Source organism: Xyrauchen texanus, chromosome 27 (genome assembly GCF_025860055.1).
Source record: "Xyrauchen texanus isolate HMW12.3.18 chromosome 27, RBS_HiC_50CHRs, whole genome shotgun sequence".
NCBI lineage: Eukaryota > Metazoa > Chordata > Actinopteri > Cypriniformes > Catostomidae > Xyrauchen > Xyrauchen texanus.
In genome coordinates, this window is record NC_068302.1 from 39,564,324 (window position 1) to 39,585,195 (window position 20,872).

The 20,872-nt window shown below is 36.9% G+C and overlaps 1 protein-coding gene across 1 annotated transcript in view; it reads right to left on the bottom strand.

Moving 5' to 3' along the window:
* Positions 1-18,075, bottom strand: part of LOC127621317 (citron Rho-interacting kinase-like) — a 91,655-nt gene extending 73,580 nt beyond the window's left edge. Inside the window, exons 1-4 of the mRNA XM_052094873.1 lie at positions 17,961-18,075; positions 4,598-4,699; positions 2,652-2,795; positions 2,451-2,570 (exon numbers count right to left, since the gene is read on the bottom strand). Of these exons, the coding sequence (XP_051950833.1) occupies positions 2,451-2,570; positions 2,652-2,795 (264 nt within the window). The 5' untranslated portion in view covers positions 4,598-4,699; positions 17,961-18,075. The remainder of the gene's footprint in view (positions 1-2,450; positions 2,571-2,651; positions 2,796-4,597; positions 4,700-17,960) is intronic.
* Positions 18,076-20,872: the final 2,797 nt, after the last annotated feature.

Below are 20,872 nucleotides of genomic sequence, written 5' to 3' on the forward strand. Positions count from 1 at the left end.
TGAGTAAATGATGACAGAATTTTAATTTCTGGCTGAACTATCCCTTTAAGTGGAGCTCTATGAGGAGGGGTAATTCAGGTTCCTTTCAAATGCTCGCACATAAGACGAAGTGTTATATAAAGGTGCATGTCAGATGATTCTTCATGGATCTAATATCTAACATATATATTTAAATGAAACACCACACATAAGAATGCATCAATGACTTCCTCAGCCAGTTTAAAATTCCTATATGTTATTATGGTGTTTATGGCAGCCAGAGGCATATAATCATTGCAGAGAACACACAACTAAATCCAGTTGTGCTATTTCTTGGACCTTTCAGATCCATATTTCTCCACAAAATTGGCAAATGTGCTTTAAAAAAAATCTGCGTATCTTGCGTTTCAGATGCTGGTCATGAACATGATCCATAATCCAGTAAATTTGACTGAAGTATTGTGTTCAGTTACTATACATGCAACAGAAAATGTTTGTATAGAGGCAAAGCTGTACTGTGCTTTTCTGTGGTGCTCTGGTCTATTCTTGGCCCTAATTGGCACATAGGAACAATACAAACTGTGATTGATTGATTTACGAATAGGGATGTGAAACAAGAACCGTTTCTTATTCTGAACCATCTTTTTCAAAATACTGTAACTGTATGATTTTCATAACTATTGTTCTGTAAACAGCTGCTGAACAGGCATTTCCGAACAGGCATTGCTGTTGCAAAACCATAGTAAAATACTGACAGTGTTTCCTGAAGTGCAATTCAGCGGCAGTGCTGCTGAACGAAACACACAGCCTGACCTTAACTAATGACTCTTATGAGACGGTTCTTCTTAGTGAATCAAAAACATTCAGCATGACGAGAGTGTTGTCTGATTCCTGAATAAATGACTCTTATGAGCTGGTTCTTTTTAGTGAATCAAAAACATTCAGTTTGACCAGTGTAGTCCGATTCCTGAACGAATGACTCTTATTAGCTGAATCGTTTTAATGAATCCAAAACACCCAGCACAAACAGTTTAGCCTGATTCATGAACGAATGACTCTTATGAGCTCGTTGTTTTTAGTGAATCAAAAACAATCAGTTTGACCAGTGTAGTCCGATTCCTGAACGAATGACTCTTATTAGCTGAATCGTTTTAATGAATCCAAAACACCCAGCACAAACAGTTTAGCCTGATTCATGAACGAATGACTCTTATGAGCTTGTTGTTTTTAGTGAATCAAAAACATTCAGTTTGACCAGTGTAGTCCGATTCCTGAACGAATGACTCTTATTAGCTGAATCGTTTTAATGAATCCAAAACACCCAGCACAAACAGTTTAGCCTGATTCATGAACGAATGACTCTTATGAGCTCGTTGTTTTTAGTGAATCAAAAACAATCAGTTTGACCAGTGTAGTCCGATTCCTGAACGAATGACTCTTATTAGCTGAATCGTTTTAATGAATCCAAAACACCCAGCACAAACAGTTTAGCCTGATTCATGAACGAATGACTCTTATGAGCTCGTTATTTTTAGTGAATCGGAAACATTCAGCACAACCAGTGTAGTCCGATTCTTGAACAAATGACTCTTATTAGCTGAATCGTTTTAATGAATCCAAAACACCCAGCACAAACAGTTTAGCCTGATTCATGAACGAATGACTCTTATGAGCTCGTTGTTTTTAGTGAATCAAAAACATTCAGTTTGACCAGTGTAGTCCGATTCCTGAACGAATGACTCTTATTAGCTGAATCGTTTTAATGAATCCAAAACACCCAGCACAAACAGTTTAGCCTGATTCATGAACGAATGACTCTTATGAGCTCGTTATTTTTAGTGAATCGGAAACATTCAGCACAACCAGTGTAGTCCGATTCTTGAACAAATGACTCTTATGAGCCGGTTCTTTTTAGTGAATCGAAAACATTCAGCGTGAAAAGTGTAGTCCGTAGTGTAGTGACCCATATAGTCTGATTCCTGAACAAATGACTCATTCTGTATGAGTTGGTTATTTTGTATCTGCAATGGAAAACATACTGAATGACCAGTGTAGACCGATTCCTGAACTAATGACTCCTGTGAGCAGGTTCTTTTGAATCTATAGCTCAAAACAAACAACATGACAAGTGTAGTTTGATTCCCAAACAAATGACTCTCATGAGCCAATTCTTTTTAGTGAATTTGACTTGTTACTGTGTTATGTAATGTAAGCTCCAAACACTTCAATCAGGCAGTGCATTTACTGACAGATTGTTCATATGTCAATGTTTAGTTAGTTGAAGATAGGCCTACACATTATGAGTTTAGTTGTAATTAGAGGTATTTAAATAGGCGGTTCTTGGCTAGAACGAGCTTCAATACGGACCAGAACTTTTTGTCATTCAGTCAAATGTCTGGCTACTCAAGACTTAAGGTAAAGCAAAAACTGTTTAGAGGTCACAGTAACCCAAACGTAAAGTTGATCTATACCTGTTCCTTGATTTCCTGCAGTTTGTTGCTCTGCTCACGTATGTCATGCAGGAGCTGAAGAGCTTTATCATCTTCCTGCGAAACGTCCATACGGGCCTGCTCCAAACTGCGCTTCAAACTCTAAAACACAGCAACACAGCGCGTTTGAACTGCAGTTCAGATCATGTTGTCCACATATCCAAACACATGCAGTATACTCACACTGCACTCTGTGATGTAGGTGGCCAGGTCTTGTTCTAAGACGGTCCTCTGGGTTTCTGAAGCTTTGAGTTCCACATCCTTCTGTTGGAGAACTGACTCCAGGTCAGACATCTTACGCTGTACTTTCGATATCTCTTGCTCCATCTTTCAATGCAACACAAAGGAAAAGATATTTGTGAGCACATCAGGGCTGCTTGACATCTCCACACTTTTAAAGACCCCATGAAATCAAAATTGTAGTTGTGTGGCTTTTGTTTGTTAGCATTAAAGTGCTAGTGCAATGTGCTATCGTAATCCAAAACCTTGATAAAAATGTATCTATAACAGAAGTGCAGATTTCAAAAGACTTTAATGGCATTGAAGCAACATGCACTAGTATTGTACTGTATATAGTATACATACTTTATATACTATGTATTAGTACACTCCAGAATTCATCTGGCTTTAGTCTGTTAGCGTTGCAGCTATTTATATGCTAGTGTACTCTTAGGGTGTGTTCACACTTGTACTTGGTTCTCTTGGTCCGGACCAAAAAAGAAAATTATACATTTAGTCCTGGTTCACTTAGAGTTCACACTGGCATTTTTAACACTGAACCTAACAATACAAAACCAAAGCCATCAGGGAAAATCACAACCTGATTGGACAGCTTTTATGATGTATATTTTTTGAAGGAACTTGCCGATCATCCAAAACAATGCTGGATGTTGGGCGAAATGTGCTCGTTATATTTATATATGCATATATGGTGGTATTTGTACCAGCTGAGAACAAACAAAGAGCTAATAAAATGTGTAAAGGAGTCAAAACAGCACCAGGGATTCCTCCGTTGTACACACAAATGAAGATATGCTGCATGGATATCTGACAAGCCATTCCGACGCCTACCCCGAACTGTAATGGGCAACATAGCTTCTATGATGAGAAGAACCAGGTATGCTTGAGGTCAGTATTAGGCAAATTACTTCCTGTTTTTGGTCCATGTTGCGCTCATATATCAATTGAACCGTACCAGAGTTCGTTTGGAAGTGGACCGAGACCCACTATTCAGGCGATCTTGGTCCGCTTGTTTGGTGCGCACCAAGGTTCGGGTGACAGCGTTCACACTTGTTCAAATGAACTGCACTAACAGAGCAATCGCACCAGAGTTCGTTTTACATTTACATTTACATTTATGCATGTGGCAGACGCTTTTATCCAAAGCGACTTACAGTGCACTTATTATAGGGACAATGCCCCGGAACAACCTGGAGTTAAGTGCCTTGCTCAAGGACACAATGATGGTGGCTGTGATCGAACCAGCGACCTTCTGATTACCAGTTTACCAGTTATGTGGTTTAGAACACTACACCAGCACCACTCCACAATCGAACCAAACCTGCCAAGTGTGAACACACTCTAAAAAGTCGATAAAATCAACCTTGAGCAGATATAAACAATCAAAATGTAAAAATTTCTTCCAAAAAAAAAACGTGTCAAAAATACTGATGACTCATCTTGCACTACACAGATTTTTGTCCAATCAAATGCTCTCTAGAATGAGAATGCCCCTCCCCCTAAATCACCTGCAACCATCTCGCAAGTAGCAAATCGTGATTTATAAAAAATGAATAAATGCTTCTATATGTCTAGCTCAAACACAGAAATATAAACTGCACTTGTAAAGCCATTTTTACTCGCTGTATTTAATAACAAATACAATTTGGTGGAATAAATGTATTACATGTGTAATAGTATGCCTTTCAAAGGACTTGAGATGCAAATTACCTTGTGCTATAATCACTATATGTGCAATGCATCTTTTTTTTTTGTCTTTTGGCAAAGATTACGTTTTTGTAACGTCCCTATTCTTTTAAATAAAATAAATACATTTCATTGGGCCTTTACAGAACGGAGTTCTCTATAAATTGATATTAAACACTTGCTGTGTACAGCTGCAGACGTACCTTACTATAAGTGCGTTTGCACTTTCTCTAGAAAGCTGTTTTGAAGGTCTTGTTCACGACGTGCGCTCGTAGACTGACAGACGAGATCTGAATGAACTTGCTCTTTAAAAAATAAAAATGCAAAAATATGAGAAACCACATTTAAGCTTCAATTACACCAATACACAAGACTGAAACTTCTGCCTTTACTGTAAAAGTTGAATATCTGATTTTATGATTGTCATCAAAACTAGTGAATCAATTAAACTCTCTATTATTTAGCTAAGCGATGTGCACATTTATTTAACAGACAACAAAGGATGTAACAACAACAAATAAGTATACACTGCAATTAAAACATAAAAACATGAGAAAGAAAGAACATGCCGTTTGCAAAATAGATTTAATATGAATTAATTTTACTGTCCAACTGGTCACACTTTAGATTAAGTGGTCTTCTATGTAATAACATGATATACATGAAACAAATTCCCACATTTGCTGCTACTGAGGTTGAGGTACGGGTATGTTTTGGAGTAAGGGTGGGTTAGGGATAGGATCAGGGGTTAGTGGTAAAGTTAACAGTGTAACTACAAATGTAATTAAATGCAAGTACTTTGCATGCAATTACAATGCAAAACATGTATATACATGAGTAAGTTGTATCAAATGGTTAGGTACATAGTAGTTAAGGACACCTAATATAAATTGGGCCTGTCAAACTAGATTTTGACACTTTCTGAAGGAAATGTGAGTGCAGTTTGCCCAAGCACAACACATTTACATTTATGCATTTGGCAGATGCTTATACTCAAAGCGACTTACAGAGCCCTTATTACAGGGACAATCCCCCTGGAGCAACCTGGAGTTAAGTGTCTTGCTCAAGGAGACAATGGTGGTGGTTGTGGGGATCAAACCAGCAACCTTCTGATTACCAGTTATGTGCTTTAGCCCACTACACCACCACCACAAATCATTGTTATGTTTAGGGTTTGGGTTAGGGGTTTAACTTAGGAAAAATCATAATTGTTTTGTGGTTTGTTTGTTTTTCTCAACTGAATTAAAGGGCCAGTTCACCCAAAAATGAAATAATTCACTCACCCTTGTGCCATTCCAGAGGTGTATACGTTTTCTTTTTTTTGCTGCTGAACTCAAACTAAGATTTTTAGAAGTTCCATACAATACATACAAAGTCAACAGGGTCCAAAACTTTGAAGCTCAAAAAAGCACATACATGCAGCATAAAATCAATCCATAAAACTCCAGTGGTTTAATCCAAGTCTTCAGAAGTGATATGATAGATGTGTGAGAGAAACAGATCAACATTCAAGTCCATTTTTACTATAAATTCTCCTCCCTGCTCAGTAGGTGTCGATATTTGAAGAACGCAATTCACCAAAAGTAGAAAATGAAAGTGAAAGTGGAGATTTATAGTAAAAAAAGGTCTTAAATATTGATCTGTTTCTTATCCACATATATCGAATCACTTCTGAAGATATAGATTTATCCACTGGAGTCTTACGGATTACTTTTATGCTGCCTTTATATGCCTTTTGGACCTTCAAATATCTGACCATTGAATGGACATACAGCGCTGAGATATTTACCAAAAAATCTTAGTTTGTGTTCAGCAGAAGAATGAAAGTCACGCACATCTGGAATGGCATGAGGGTGAGTAAATGATGAGAGAATTTACATTTTTGGGTGAACTATCCCTTTAAAATTCAAACGTTTTTGTACAAGCCAATTTCGCCTCTAATACTATTATTACGAATTGTTATGAGATGGGTTTATTTTTTTTAATTTTGCTTATATGGTTAGACAAAATGAACTTCATTTAAGATACTGTATATGCTATGAAAACAAGCCTTACTATCTTTTACAGTTTTGCATTATTTTTTTGTTTTTTGTGTTTTTGCAGTAATCGACTAATGATTACAGAATCTAAAATGCACCTCACGGTAATGTATTATCACACTAGAAGAAATCATTACAGGCATTATGCTTACAAATCCCTAAAAACTGTAACTCTTCTGTGCTGTAAATGCATACAAGTTCAGCTGAGAGCATATAGTGCAGTCTATTTTTAACATGCCCAATCATATTAGATATGCACAGACTGTTTCTAACTGGCATCCTCGGAGATCGTGAGAAGAAATTAACGATGGAATAAAAGAGCTCCTAAAAGCACAAGCTTCTCTTCTACTCCTCCACATCATCATCTCTCTCCAGCATTCTCTCTCAATCGCCTGCGGCTTTACAATTCACTCCTAGCAGCATAAGGAGGCTTACCGATTACACAACACACAGATACACACATGCACGGCAAACCCGAAAGATGCTTATGGAATCACTTTCCAAACCCAAAGCAGCAGTTTGAACTCATGTTCACATTCACAGAAATGTGCGGCCTGCAGGAACGCACAAACACAAACACAAACACACACACAAAACACGAAAACCTGTAGAAGCTCTCGTGACTCATACAGAGTTGCATACATGTGCACAACATGCTAAAAACCATGAACTATTATAAACACACACACAAACACAGTGCATGCATCAAATCAGTGTTTAACAATCGCACATGTTCAAATCTATTGTTTTTGAAACAATGTGTGTGATGTTACTGCACAGGACCCAAAATATAATCTATGCCAGACAACAATTGCCATATGTGTGACGCTCTTGTTCTACCCACTCCGTACGGTACTCGAACCTAGGTCTCCTGGCGTAGGAGGCGGGTGTGCACCACTTGAGGTCAGGAGAGTGAGGTTTACACACTGCACAGCTATCTACCAGCTGTCTCCCGTTACACTCACCCCCCCTAAACCTCACTCCCATCTGGGTCACGGCACCAATGTGACGCTCTTGTTCTACCCACTCCGTACGGGACTCGAACCTAGGTCTCCAGCATGGGAGGCGGGTGCTCTAACAAGGAGGCTAAAGGCTACAGTAGCCTATTCGAATCTAATGGATGATCGATCATACAGTGGCCAACAAAAGTATTTGGGTGTCTAATTGCGCAATACTTAATGATGGGTGGACTGATCCTAAAGTATTAAAACTGTACTTTGGAAACTGATGTTGTATCGAGAGGGTCGATGTGCTCACACAGGGGCAGAGCCAGGAGTTTTTCAAAGGGGTGGCTAGGCAGGGGCATGCGATCAGATCACTATTACTTACTGATTAGTTAATTCTGTGTCTATATTAGTTAATGTAGTACTACTCATTTGTCCTGCATTAATTCCTGCACAATAATCTATTAAGTATGAAACAGTATTCTAAAGCGTTACCAAATAATTGAATATGACTTTTGTCCAAATTTAATTTAAACTTATGAACTGTCCTGTAATCAAAGATAAAAGTATGGTGGCGTTTCAGAAGTGAGACTGTAAAAATGTGTGAATGAATCTTCCTTTAAAACAATCTGCACCCAATCAACTACCATACTGTAGGTTATGTCACACATGTAAATGTGAATGCAAACATCTGATTATACATCTGAAGCCATCTGGATACATAATTTAGTATGCAGCTAATCAAAACAGTGTTTCAGGAATGCTTTAATTATTAATTATGATCTCTCTGCTAATATTAATCTCTGGAGGGCTTCATAAAACACATTCAGCTGTTAAAGAACAGGCTCTGAACAAACGGGAGGAAAATCACAAAAGTCTCATATTTGAAAGGTTCTGACACTCTGATGTGCCAAAGGCCAGTATACATAATCAATCATTGATCATGTAACATCCTGTTTGTTGAACATGAACACAAACAGGCGATGATTTACATATCAGGTCACTATGTTGATATGTTCAATATGAGAACGACAGGCTTTCAAAATGTCATTCTCAGCTATAACTAGAACTAGACAGCACATTTTAAGCAATGTACAATCAAATGAGTTTGCTACACTTTAATAATAATAGGTTAATAATAGGTTTTTAATCACTGTAATTAATGGTTGTTGTTTGTTTTTACATGTTAAGTTAAATGTATTTGTATGGCACTTTTCAAAGCAGAAAATAAATGAATATTATACCGATATTATTTATTTATGTTTAGAACTATTAGTGGTTAAAATTAGTAAACTAAGTAAGTGTTGTGGGTCAATGATTAAACAAAATTATTTTATATTAACTATAAGTTTTAGTGATAAAGTCCTTGAAGTCACCTCGATATAACTGAGGAAATACACGTAGATGCATTGCCCTTTGATTTTGGCTGATGAAGGCTTTTGTTAATGGTTCATTCATTTTCTATGTAGTTTAAGAGAGTATTGTCCTTCCTTGATATATGTAGGTATCATTCAGTGAGGTGCATCGCTGTCTGGCTGGAAGCTTATGGCAGGTAATTTTGGTGAAATCCATCCTGAGCCCATGCTTCAGTCAGTGGCTCATGATGAATCCCATGTCTTTGAGTTTGGATCAGTTCATCCTCGGTGAAGTCTGGCTGGCACATGCTGCAGTTGGTCATCATCACTCAGCAACACAGTGGGAATTGTACATCAGCCAGGACTGGAGATGGATCTGGCAGGCTCTGGTTATATAATCCCAAGGTTTAGAAAGGACAGAATTACAATAAAATGAGTGTAGATAACATTCAATTTAAAGTTTTCAGTTCCGGCTCTAAAGCAGCATAGCTTAGGGATAAATTAGGTGTATGCCTGGCTGAATAGATAAGTCTTTAGTCTTAGTCTTCAGAGAGTGTGTCTGAGTTATGAACACAGCTAGGAAGACTATTCCAAAGTTTAGGAGCCTATGGCTGTGGCTCAGTTGGTAGAGCGGGTTGGCCACTAATCACAGGGTTGGTGGTTTGAATCCCGGCCCACACGACTCCACATGACGAAGTGTCCTTGGGCAAAACACTGAACCCCAAGTTGCTCCCAATGACAGGTTAGCACCTTGCATGGCAGCTCTGCCACCATTGGTGTATAAATGTGTGTGTGAATGGGTGAATGAGTCACAGTATAAAGGGCTTTGAATATGTTAAGGTAAAGAGGTGCTATATAAGTGCAGACCATTCACCTCCTTTTGTGGATTTTGATATTATCGGTATTGTTAACAGGCTGGAGGTTCGTAATGAGTGCGGTGGATTATAGCGTGACAGAATGTCGGTTAAAGCTTTGTAAGTAATTAACAGAATTTTAAAATAAATACGAAACGTAGGTAGCCAATTTAATACCGATAAAATAGGGCTGATATGATCATATTTCTTGGTTCTAGTTTGCACTTTCGCTGCTGCATTTTGAACCAACTGAACTTTATTTATTAAACCTGCAAGACATCCACCAAGTAATGCATTACAATAACCTAGTCTTGAGTTCATGAGTGCAGTAATTCCTTTTTCGACATCAGAAACAGATAGCTTGTGTCGTCACTTGGCTGAGGTAGAAAAACACAGTTCTACAAATATTGGAAATTAGTTTTTCAAAGGTTGGATTGCTATCAAATATAAGACCTAATTTTTTGACATTACAGTACATCCATCAAGAGTCAGATTATATTTTAGCATTTTTTTTAGATTTTTGTTCCAATAATAAGTACTACTGTTTTATTGGAATTAGGTAGAAGGAAATTTCTAGCCATCCACTCTTTGATATTATTTACATACTCTGTTAATTTGGAAAATTTTGAAATTTCATTGGGTTTTGAAGAAATATATAGTTGTGTATCGTCAGCATAACAGTGAAAACTAAGATCTAAAAGCACTAGAAGTGAAATGCAGTCGTGATCATTAAATTTATGCATTTTGCAGACACTTTTATCCAAAGCGACTTACAGTGCAATTATTACAGGGACAATCCCCCCAGAGCAACCTGGAGTTAAGTGCCTTGCTCAAGGACACAATGGTGGTGGCTGTGGGGATCAAACCAGCAACCTTCTGAGTAACAGTTATGTGCTTTAGCCCACTACACCACCATCACTCCATGATCAGATGATAACAGCAAGTCTTTTGTAACTCTGATAAGTGCAGTCTCTGTACTGTGATGGGGCCTAAATCCTGACTGAAATTATTCATATATACCATTTATCTGTAAAATGATCATAGTTGGGAGGACACTACATTTTCTAGTATTTTTGACATAAATGGGAGATTTGAAATCAGCCTATAATTAGCCAGTTCTCCTGGATTAAGCTGTGTTTTCTTGATAAGCGGTTTGATAAAAGCCAGTTTAAAGTTTCTTGGTACATGCCCTAAGGATAACAAAGAGTTAATAATATTAAGAAGAGGTTCTGAGATTACAGGAAACACCTCTTTTAGGAGTTTAGTCGGTATTGGATAAAACATACATGTTGTTGATTTTGATGTTCGATCATTTTTGTTTGCTCTTCCTGACCTATAAAAGGATTGAAGTTCCTCATAGAGAATCATTTTAGTCTTCTGCGGTGCTGTGGCAGACGGGTGTGTAATTCCAATTTTGTTTCTGATGATTTTGATTTTATCAGTAAAGAAATTCTTAAAGTCATTACTACTATGCTGCGATGGAACATCTGGTTCAATAGAAGTTTAATTCCTAACCAGTTAAGCCACAGTACAGAATAAACACCTAGGATTGCTGTGAGTTTGCTTAAATATGCAGACCTGACCATTTTTAGAGTCTGTCTGTAGTTAGAGACAATATCCTTCCATGCACAAAGAGATACCTCTAATTTTGTATTCTTGCACTTATGCTCCATTTTCCGAGCGGCTCACTTGAGAGCATGAGTTTGATCATTGTACTATGGTGCAGGATTTTTCTCGTTGAGTTCTACCTGAACAATAACATTATGTATGTTGAGTTACTTTTGCTAAGTGCAGCATACAAGAGACGAGGTAATGAACTAAGATATCAACGCTTTGTGGCAGAATTTCTATATTATCAACATCAATTCTATATGACAAAATTAGATCTAGCGTTTGATTTTGGTGATGGATTGGACCTGTCACATTTTGTCTATCCCCAACAGAGTTGATAATATCAATAAATTGTATCATTTTCATTATCTATTTGGATATTGAATTCACCGAAGATTACAGCTCTATCCATAGCGACCACTAGAGCTGACAAAAAAATAAGGACATTCTCCTAAAGAATTCAGAATATGGCCCTGGTGGTCTGTATACTGTTGCAAGAACAAAAAGACTACAAAGATTTTTATTTATATCTGACGATGTACCATTAAGCATTATCAGTTCAAAAGAATTAAACTTATATCTAGACCTTTGAGTAACACTGAAAATATCAATGTAAATTGTAGCAACTCCTCTTCCTCAACCTTTTCAGACAAGGCTCATGTTTATAACAATAACCTGTGGTAGTACACTCATTTAAACTAATATATTCATCTGGTTTAATCCATGTTTCAGTCAAACAGAGCAAATCCAAACTATGATCTGTAATCATTTCATTTACAATTACTAATTTGGATGAAAGTGATCTAATGTTTAGTAGTTCAACTTTTATATGATGATTATCTTCAGTTTTTTTTGTTGTTATTTTAAGTTTGACATCAATACAATTTTAGATTAAAGATTAAATGCTGAAAATAGAAAGTTAAGCAATGCTAAGCAGGCTAGCAGGCTACAAACACGAGTGCTAGCTGCAACAGAAACAGGAAACAGTGCCACCAAAGCATCACAGCGTCACCAAAGCATCATGGCGTCACCAAACCATTACAGCGTCAACAAAGCATCACAGCATCACCCTTTCTTCCAAAGAATCATGTCCAGGATCATTCAGTCCGAATCAGGCAGGCAGGCAGATAGTTAGAATGATAAACTGAACGCACTATAGAATGGTAGAGAGAACGAATGAACAAAAGATCAAACAATAGAAGAAACAAACAATAGAACAAACAAACAATGGATGGATGAATGGACCAATGGATGATATATTGAGTTTAAAGACAGACAGATGGATGGATGGGCGGATGGATGGAGTTTAAAGATGGATGGATGGATGGGTGGATGGACGGACGGATGGATGATGGTTAGAGGTCAAAGATGGATGGATGGATGGATGGATTGAGTTTAAAGATGGTTGGATTGACGGATGGATTGAGTTTAAAGATGGATGGATGGATGGTTGGATTGATGGATGGATGGTTGAAAGAATGAGTGGATGGAAGGACGGACAGACAGACAGATAGAGAATATCATATTGTTAATACAGCTGACTGTCAACAGACTACATTTAGAATAAGCATTAATACTGCTTGTTTTTACGCAGTATTCTACCCTAGTTTCTAGTATTCTAGTGTATTCACCCAGAAAAAAAAATCCTTTCTGTCACAATTCTGAAGTAAAATATGAACCTGTTGCAGCATCTTCACTTATGCTCAAACATGCACAAAAATCCATTAAGTGTATAAGTTATGCATGGAGTTCAACCACAGATAAAGAAACACTTTCAGTGTCAAAATATAAAATAACCATCTGATTCTCCTTGTCTCCATGACTACAGGACAGATGCTGTCTGCTCAGCTGCAGTCACGACTACACCGGTCACTACATCTGATCAACACTTAAGAGCGAGTGCACACGTCAATAATTTATTTCCCCATAATAATATCCATACGTGTGTATGTGTGTGTGGGATCATGTTTCACAGCAGATAAAAAGCTCTTGAGGATTACCAAGCGTTCACATCATAGCACACTGCAGGCTGCATGAAATCATTTCACTGTCAAACTCTAATACACTTTCAGACACCTCTGCAGAAATGTTAATGAGGATCAAGTCCTTAAAAGAACAGAACATAATTAATGAGTTGCATATTCTATATCAATAACAAGTGACAGACGGACAGATAGATAGAAAAAATACATTTTGTCCTTTAAAAGTAATGGGAAATGTCTAGAAAGTTAATGGAGGAATTGAAGATTATGTTAGGGTTAACTGAATTGATTAACTGTATGTCAATGATAACAGAGCACAACACCATCTTTGTAAAATACACTTGAAGTAACTCGGACTAATTGCTTCTACACAAGCATATACCATCGATTAACAAACTCTGAGCTCATTAAGTCGGTCTTTAAAGGATATCGTTATCGTTAAAAATCTATTTGTATATTGAGAAATAAATGGGGGTTTTACTTCCAAAACCAGACTGTGGCACTTTGAAGGTTTGTATGTATTTGACAAGGTGTTCAGTCGATGTCCCAAATGTGTGGCGGCATATGTTCTGAAATAAATCCAATCCAGCATGAGATGTCGACAGTTTAAGGGGCTTAATAACAGCATGACTGACAAAAACAGACACAATTCCACTTAAATCTCAAACACGCGGATTAGAAAGTTCAGCACAACTTCCGACTGAGATGTATTCCTAAAATTTTGCTAAAGACAGGAAGTGACAATCAAATCACACAGCAGACAATCAAAAATCCCGTAGACTTACATTGACGGAATGTTCAAACAGGCAAACGGAATGCTCGTTAATTCAAACTCCAAATATAAAACAATTAAATGTAAACAAACCCACCTTTGATCTGCTTTATGTTGCTCTCTCTCTCTCTCTCTCTCTCTCTCTCTCTCTCTCTCTCTATCTAATTAATGGATTATCTATCTATGTGACTTTCTGTCTGACTACATTTTTAGTATTTGATTGTATGTGTCCAAATACAACCCAAAGACATTTATGGATTATTTCCAAGGAGCTTGATGGGGAATGCAAAAATGCAGCTATATACTTTAGGAGAAGTGGAGAGATATGCTGTTTCCATAGAAATAAGTCTATTCTGTCACCTTCTTACTGCTCTTATCCTGATACATTTCGATTTCACCAGCACTCTACACCCACATACTATATTTTTCCATCAAAATAAGCTACCTGGACTACACAGCCAGGAATACAAAAAACACTAGATTTTTAGAGTACTAAAGTGGTGGTTGCTTACTGGCAAAAGAGTCCACCCCCAAGTCTCTATGATATTCTGGTCTCTAGATATGGCTCCGGTCACTACTTCATTGTAATTCTATGGGATTTTTCACCTGTTTTAACATCCACCAACAGAAAAACGCAAATCCAATCATTAAAAAGTAACAAGTTCCTCATCAAGCCGCAGAACTCGAATCACATGACTTGGACTTCAACTCGACATAATCAAAGAAGACTTGCGACTTGACTTGGACTGGACTCCTCTGACTTGGAAAGACTTTATACCTTCTAAAACCAAAGATCACTTTTACATTTAAAAATGTGCAACAATTCAAATATTTATTTCCCCAATAAACAATTCGTTTCATTTTCAAATCTGCATTTCCACGCTCCACATTCAACCAATCAGAGAACCAACTAATCAACTTCTACAAGAATAGGACCAAGTTTGAAGATTGCTCATTCAAGGATAACACAGCCGATATGATACCAAAGGTCATTTCATTTGGAAATACACTATCGAAGGCAACAAAAGGATTGCAACATGTAGAAACTGTGGTTTAAAAATTGCAGACGCTTTATCAACAGAGTCCAGTTTTGTGAGGCATCTGAAAACCCACATACAGAGGTAAGTTGATGATGTTAACTGTTACACATCAGCTGGGTAGGCTAGGTTAGCTAGCTAACTACAAAAGGGGCTTTTCCACTGCACGGTACAACTCGACTCAACTTGACTCTGCTCGCTTTTTTGGGGTTTTCCACTGTGGATAGCACCTGGTACCTGACACTTTTTTTAGTACCACCTCGTCGAGTTTCCAAGCGAGCCGTGCCGATACTAAATGTGACGTCAAAATCGTCCAGATCACTGATTGGACAGAGAGAATCGTCAATAACAGCGTCACTGGATTTCCGACACGCAACATCAACCCGCTAGTTTTAAAGTTAGCAACAACGATAACAGTATCATTTGTTCATGCGACTTTCAAATTGTGAAAAAAACTATGGCTGTGCGCAAAACCACAGCATGGTCAATAAACGAGGTGCTGACGGTCCACTCGTTAGCGAAGAGTGAAACGAAAAGTCTCTGAGAAAGTGTCTCAGCTGTTGGCCGCACACGGCTACCACCGGACCTACCAACAGTGTAGGGAAACTTAAAAGTGACTACAGAAACATCAAGGAAAAGTGGAAGTGGTTCGACTAAATGGACGCTATCTAGACCGGCGAGCAATGGGAGGGAGAGCGCCGTGGACTGGTGTTGATCCACGATGGAGGATGGTACGTTTTGTTACATTAACTCTATAATCTGCTTGAAAGCTTCACTTTATTTAGTTGACCAGCTACTGGAAAGCTTCTAAAACAACCAGGCCAATTGTTACACTTGTATAAAATCACCATGCAACAACTGCTTTATGCAGCACAATTAGCTAGTAGCTAACAGCTAGCGGTCGTGTTATTGTTTTGGTCAGTTTGAGTCGTGTTTAAGATGATGTCACTGCAGTAGAGGCGGCACAACTATGACAATTAGCCTATAATCCACCCACGTTGAGGTGGCACTAAACTGCAGTGGAAATGCAAGCTCAGAAATGTAAAGCGAGTAGAGTTGAGGCGAGTCGAACCGTAACGTGCGTTGGAAAAGTGCCATTAGTTCCATAGAGCTTAGTGCACTGCAACTACAGTTTGGGCATGTATTATTTCCCATGCCTCATTCCTGAAACCAGCTAAAATATGCACTGTGGACCAATGGTTGTCACCTGTCCTGTAAAAAAACAGGAAGTTGAAATGGTGATTGTAGAGCAGTGGAGGGTGGGGCCGGGCTGGAACAATGCACCAATCAGCCTGATGGGGGCTCGTGAGGGATGAAGGCAGCTGAACATTAAGTAGGACATTTTGCCTAAGGGAGGTAAGGAGTCATCTGAAAAGTCCCCACATTGTGTTAAAATGTGCTAATACTATGGAGGGTGTAATTACTATAGTAATTAATACTTGGACACTAATTTGGGCAAATAGCTCTAATAAATAATTTAAGACTTGAGGCTTACTTGTGACTTGCAAAACAATGACTTGCTCCCACATCTGATTTTAGGTATTGGTAACACAAACAGTTCTGGAAGAGTTATGCAAGTTTAACACTGATAATTAGGGGTTTGTCCGGGTTCCGTAAGTAACAACAGCCAAATTTTTTCATTGGGAATTGATTATTAACGATGACTTAATGATAAACCTTTAAAGACAGACGTACCGTGAGCTCCATGGTTGTTCATCGGTGGTTTAAGCTTCTGTTAAAGCCATTAGTCCAGGTTATTTTTAGCTACATTTAAAAAAAAATATCTACTAGCACACTTGCTGCCGAAGAACTACATTACCTATCCTGCAGAGAAATATCCACCAATCAGCAACCGCCCATGATGGACTCTGAATGATGCAATCGAGTCGGTCTCCCAACACTCTCAAACTACTTCCATATTATAATATATAGAAATGTTGCCAATAAACGTAAAATATTTTTCTGTTGCTTTTAATTTGATTACATACTTTGCAATGCTTCATGGGATTGTAGTTCATTCCCTCATTATAGACGTTAAGTATACAGTCTTGTTTGTACCTTTTGTCTTTTTGTTCTGATTTTCAAACAATGAATTGCCTCAATTCAAAGTTTGTAATGTTGCGATCCACCTTGCAGCTGGTGAAAAAGCTTTAAACAAGAACAATGTAAAACAATGTACCTAATAAGTAAAACGGCGTAAGATATTTATTCTTCTAACCCCATTCATTGGATTTAACCATAAATATAATCAACTTTAGTGAGGTTTATGTTTAAAAGCAATGGACATAGTGATCATAATGCTTGCCTTTGCAAACACCACCATTCATTCCAGTCTATTTAATTACACCACAGAAGACTACAGCATAATATGTAGTGATGTTATGTTCACACCCGTTGTTGAGACACACAGAAAGAGTTCACACACTGGAACTGTTGGCATCTGTGTTGGCACCAGCAGTCTCAACTCTCTCTCTGGCCTCACTGCACCCATCTGAGAAACCACCTGGACTTCTCAGCTGAATTCTCAGCTTTTATCAGACCCCTAACGACAATATGCAATGAGGAGATGCATATTTATAACCATCTAAAGCTTAATGTTCTCCAGAATTAGCACACAATCACATACAATTCTTCGATTTTATGCAGATAACAGTATTTTCAGTACTTGACAATACAAAGGTCCTTAAAGGAATATTCTGTCCTCATTTACTTACCCTCATGTTGTTTCAAACCACACAACTGTCTTTATTCTGTGGGCAAATTGACAACCTCAGCCCTCATTCATTGAATGGAAAAAGAATGCAATTAAACTAAACAGTGACTGAGACTAGCATACTGCCTAACAGATTATTCAAAAATGAATATGGGTTTGGAATAACATGATGAAAGAATAGTCACTCTTTTAATTTATCTCTGTTAAAACTCCATTGACAAACTCATATTGTGATTGTGAAAGCATCAGTGATACTCACTTAAACGTGACCAGAGTGAGCTGGAGTTCTGATGTGGATCCACTTTAGAGAGGGCAGATCCGAACGAGGGAAGCCCAAGAGTGTGGAGTGTTCCAGGGCAGCCATGAGCTTTGAGACGGGCGTCTGTGGAAGGAGGTATCTGGAGGAGTCATCCACGGATACTTCTTGAAAAAGAGAGGAGTCGTGATGGAGAGAGAGTAAAGAGGAGGAGAGTACTGAGCTGCATCCGTGAGAAGACAGAAAAACATGCACAACGCACGCGCGCGCTCTCTCTCTCTCTCTCTCTCTCTCTCTCTCTCCACTGCAGAAGCTCTCTCTATAATCACAGTAATACAAGCAGATTGACTGTCGAAACTCAGCACTCGTTCTCTTTCTCTCTCTCACTCAAAATCTATCTGTTTGTCTGTCTGTGTCTGTCTGTCAACTCAAATTATCTATCTATCTATCTATCTATCTATCTATCTATCTATCTATCTATCTATCTATCTATCTATCTATCTATCTATCTATCTATCTATCTATCTATCTATCTATCTATGTATCTATCTATCTATCTATCTATCTCTCTCTCTGATCTATCTATCTATCTGTCTGTCTGTCTGTCAACTCATATTATCTATCTATCTATCTATCTATCTATCTATCTATCTATCTATCTATCTATCTGTCTGTCTGTCTGTCAACTCAAATTATCTATCTATCTATCTATCTATCTATCTATCTATCTATCTATCTATCTATCTATCTATCTATCTATCTATCTATCTATCTATCTATCTATCTATCTATCTCTCTGATCTATCTATCTATCTGTCTGTCTGTCTGTCAACTCAAATTATCTATCTATCTATCTATCTATCTATCTATCTATCTATCTATCTATCTATCTATCTATCTATCTATCTATCTATCTATCTGTCTGTCAACTCAAATTATCTATCTATCTATCTATCTATCTATCTATCTATCTATCTATCTATCTATCTATCTATCTATCTATCTATCTATCTATCTATCTATCTATCTATCTATCTATCTATCAACTCAACTCAACTGATCTATCTATCTATCTATCTATCTATCTATCTATCTATCTATCTATCTATCTATCTATCTATCTATCTATCTATCTATCAACTCAAATGGTTTATCTATCTATCTATCTATCTATCTATCTATCTATCTATCTATCTATCTATCTATCTATCTATCTATCTATCTATCTATCTATCAACTCAAATGGTTTATCTATCTATCTATCTATCTATCTATCTATCTATCTATCTATCTATCTATCTATCTATCTATCTATCTATCTATCAACTCAACTGATTTATCTATCTATCTATCTATCTATCTATCTATCTATCTATCTATCTATCTATCTATCTATCTATCTGTCTGTCTGTCAACTCAAATTATCTATCTGTCTATCTATCTATCTGTCTGTCTGTCTGTCTGTCTGTCTGTCTGTCTGTCAACTCAAATTATCTATCTATCTATCTATCTATCTATCTATCTATCTATCTATCTATCTATCTATCTATCTATCTATCTATCAACTGATCTATCTATCTATCTATCTATCTATCTATCTATCTATCTATCAACTCAAATGATTTATCTATCTATCTATCTATCTATCTATCTATCTATCTATCTATCTATCTATCTCTCTCTCTCTCTGATCTATCTATCTATCTGTCTGTCTGTCTGTCAACTCAAATTATCTATCTATCTATCTATCTATCTATCTATCTATCTATCTATCTATCTATCTATCTATCTATCTATCTATCTATCTATCTATCTATCTATCAACTCAACTGATCTATCTATCTATCTATCTATCTATCTATCTATCTATCTATCTATCTATCTATCTATCTATCTATCTATCTATCTATCTATCTATCAACTCAAATGGTTTATCTATCTATCTATCTATCTATCTATCTATCTATCTATCTATCTATCTATCTATCTATCTGTCTGTCTGTCAACTCAAATTATCTATCTGTCTATCTATCTATCTGTCTGTCTATCTATCTATCTATCTATCTATCTGTCTGTCTGTCAACTCAAATTATCTATCTGTCTATCTATCTATCTGTCTGTCTATCTATCTATCTATCTATCTATCTATCTATCTATCTATCTATCTATCTATCTATCTATCTATCTATTTGTCTGTCTGTCAACTCAAATTATCTATCTGTCTATCTATCTGTCTGTCTGTCTGTCTGTCTGTCTGTCTGTCAACTCAAATTATCTATCTATCTATCTATCTATCTATCTATCTATCTATCTATCTATCTATCTATCTATCTATCTATCAACTCAACTGATCTATCTATCTATCTATCTATCAACTCAAATGATTTATCTATCTATCTATCTATCTATCTATCTATCTATCTATCTATCTATCTATCTATCTATCTATCTATCTATCTATCTATCTATCTATCTATCTATCTATCAACTCAACTGATCTATCTATCTATCTATCTATCTATCTATCTATCTATCTATCTATCTATCAACTCAACTGATCTATCTATCTATCTATCTATCTATCTATCTATCTATCTATCTATCTATCTATCTATCTATCTATCTATCTATCTATCTATCTATCTATCTATCTATCTATCTATCAACTCAACTCAACTGATCTATCTATCTATCTATCTATCTATCTATCTATCTATCTATCTATCTATCTATCTATCTATCTATCTATCTATCTATCTATCTATCTATCAACTCAACTGATTTATCTATCTATCTATCTATCTATCTATCTATCTATCTATCTATCTATCTATCTATCTATCTATCTATCTATCTATCAACTCAACTTATCTATCTATCTATCTATCTATCTATCTATCTATCTATCTATCTAT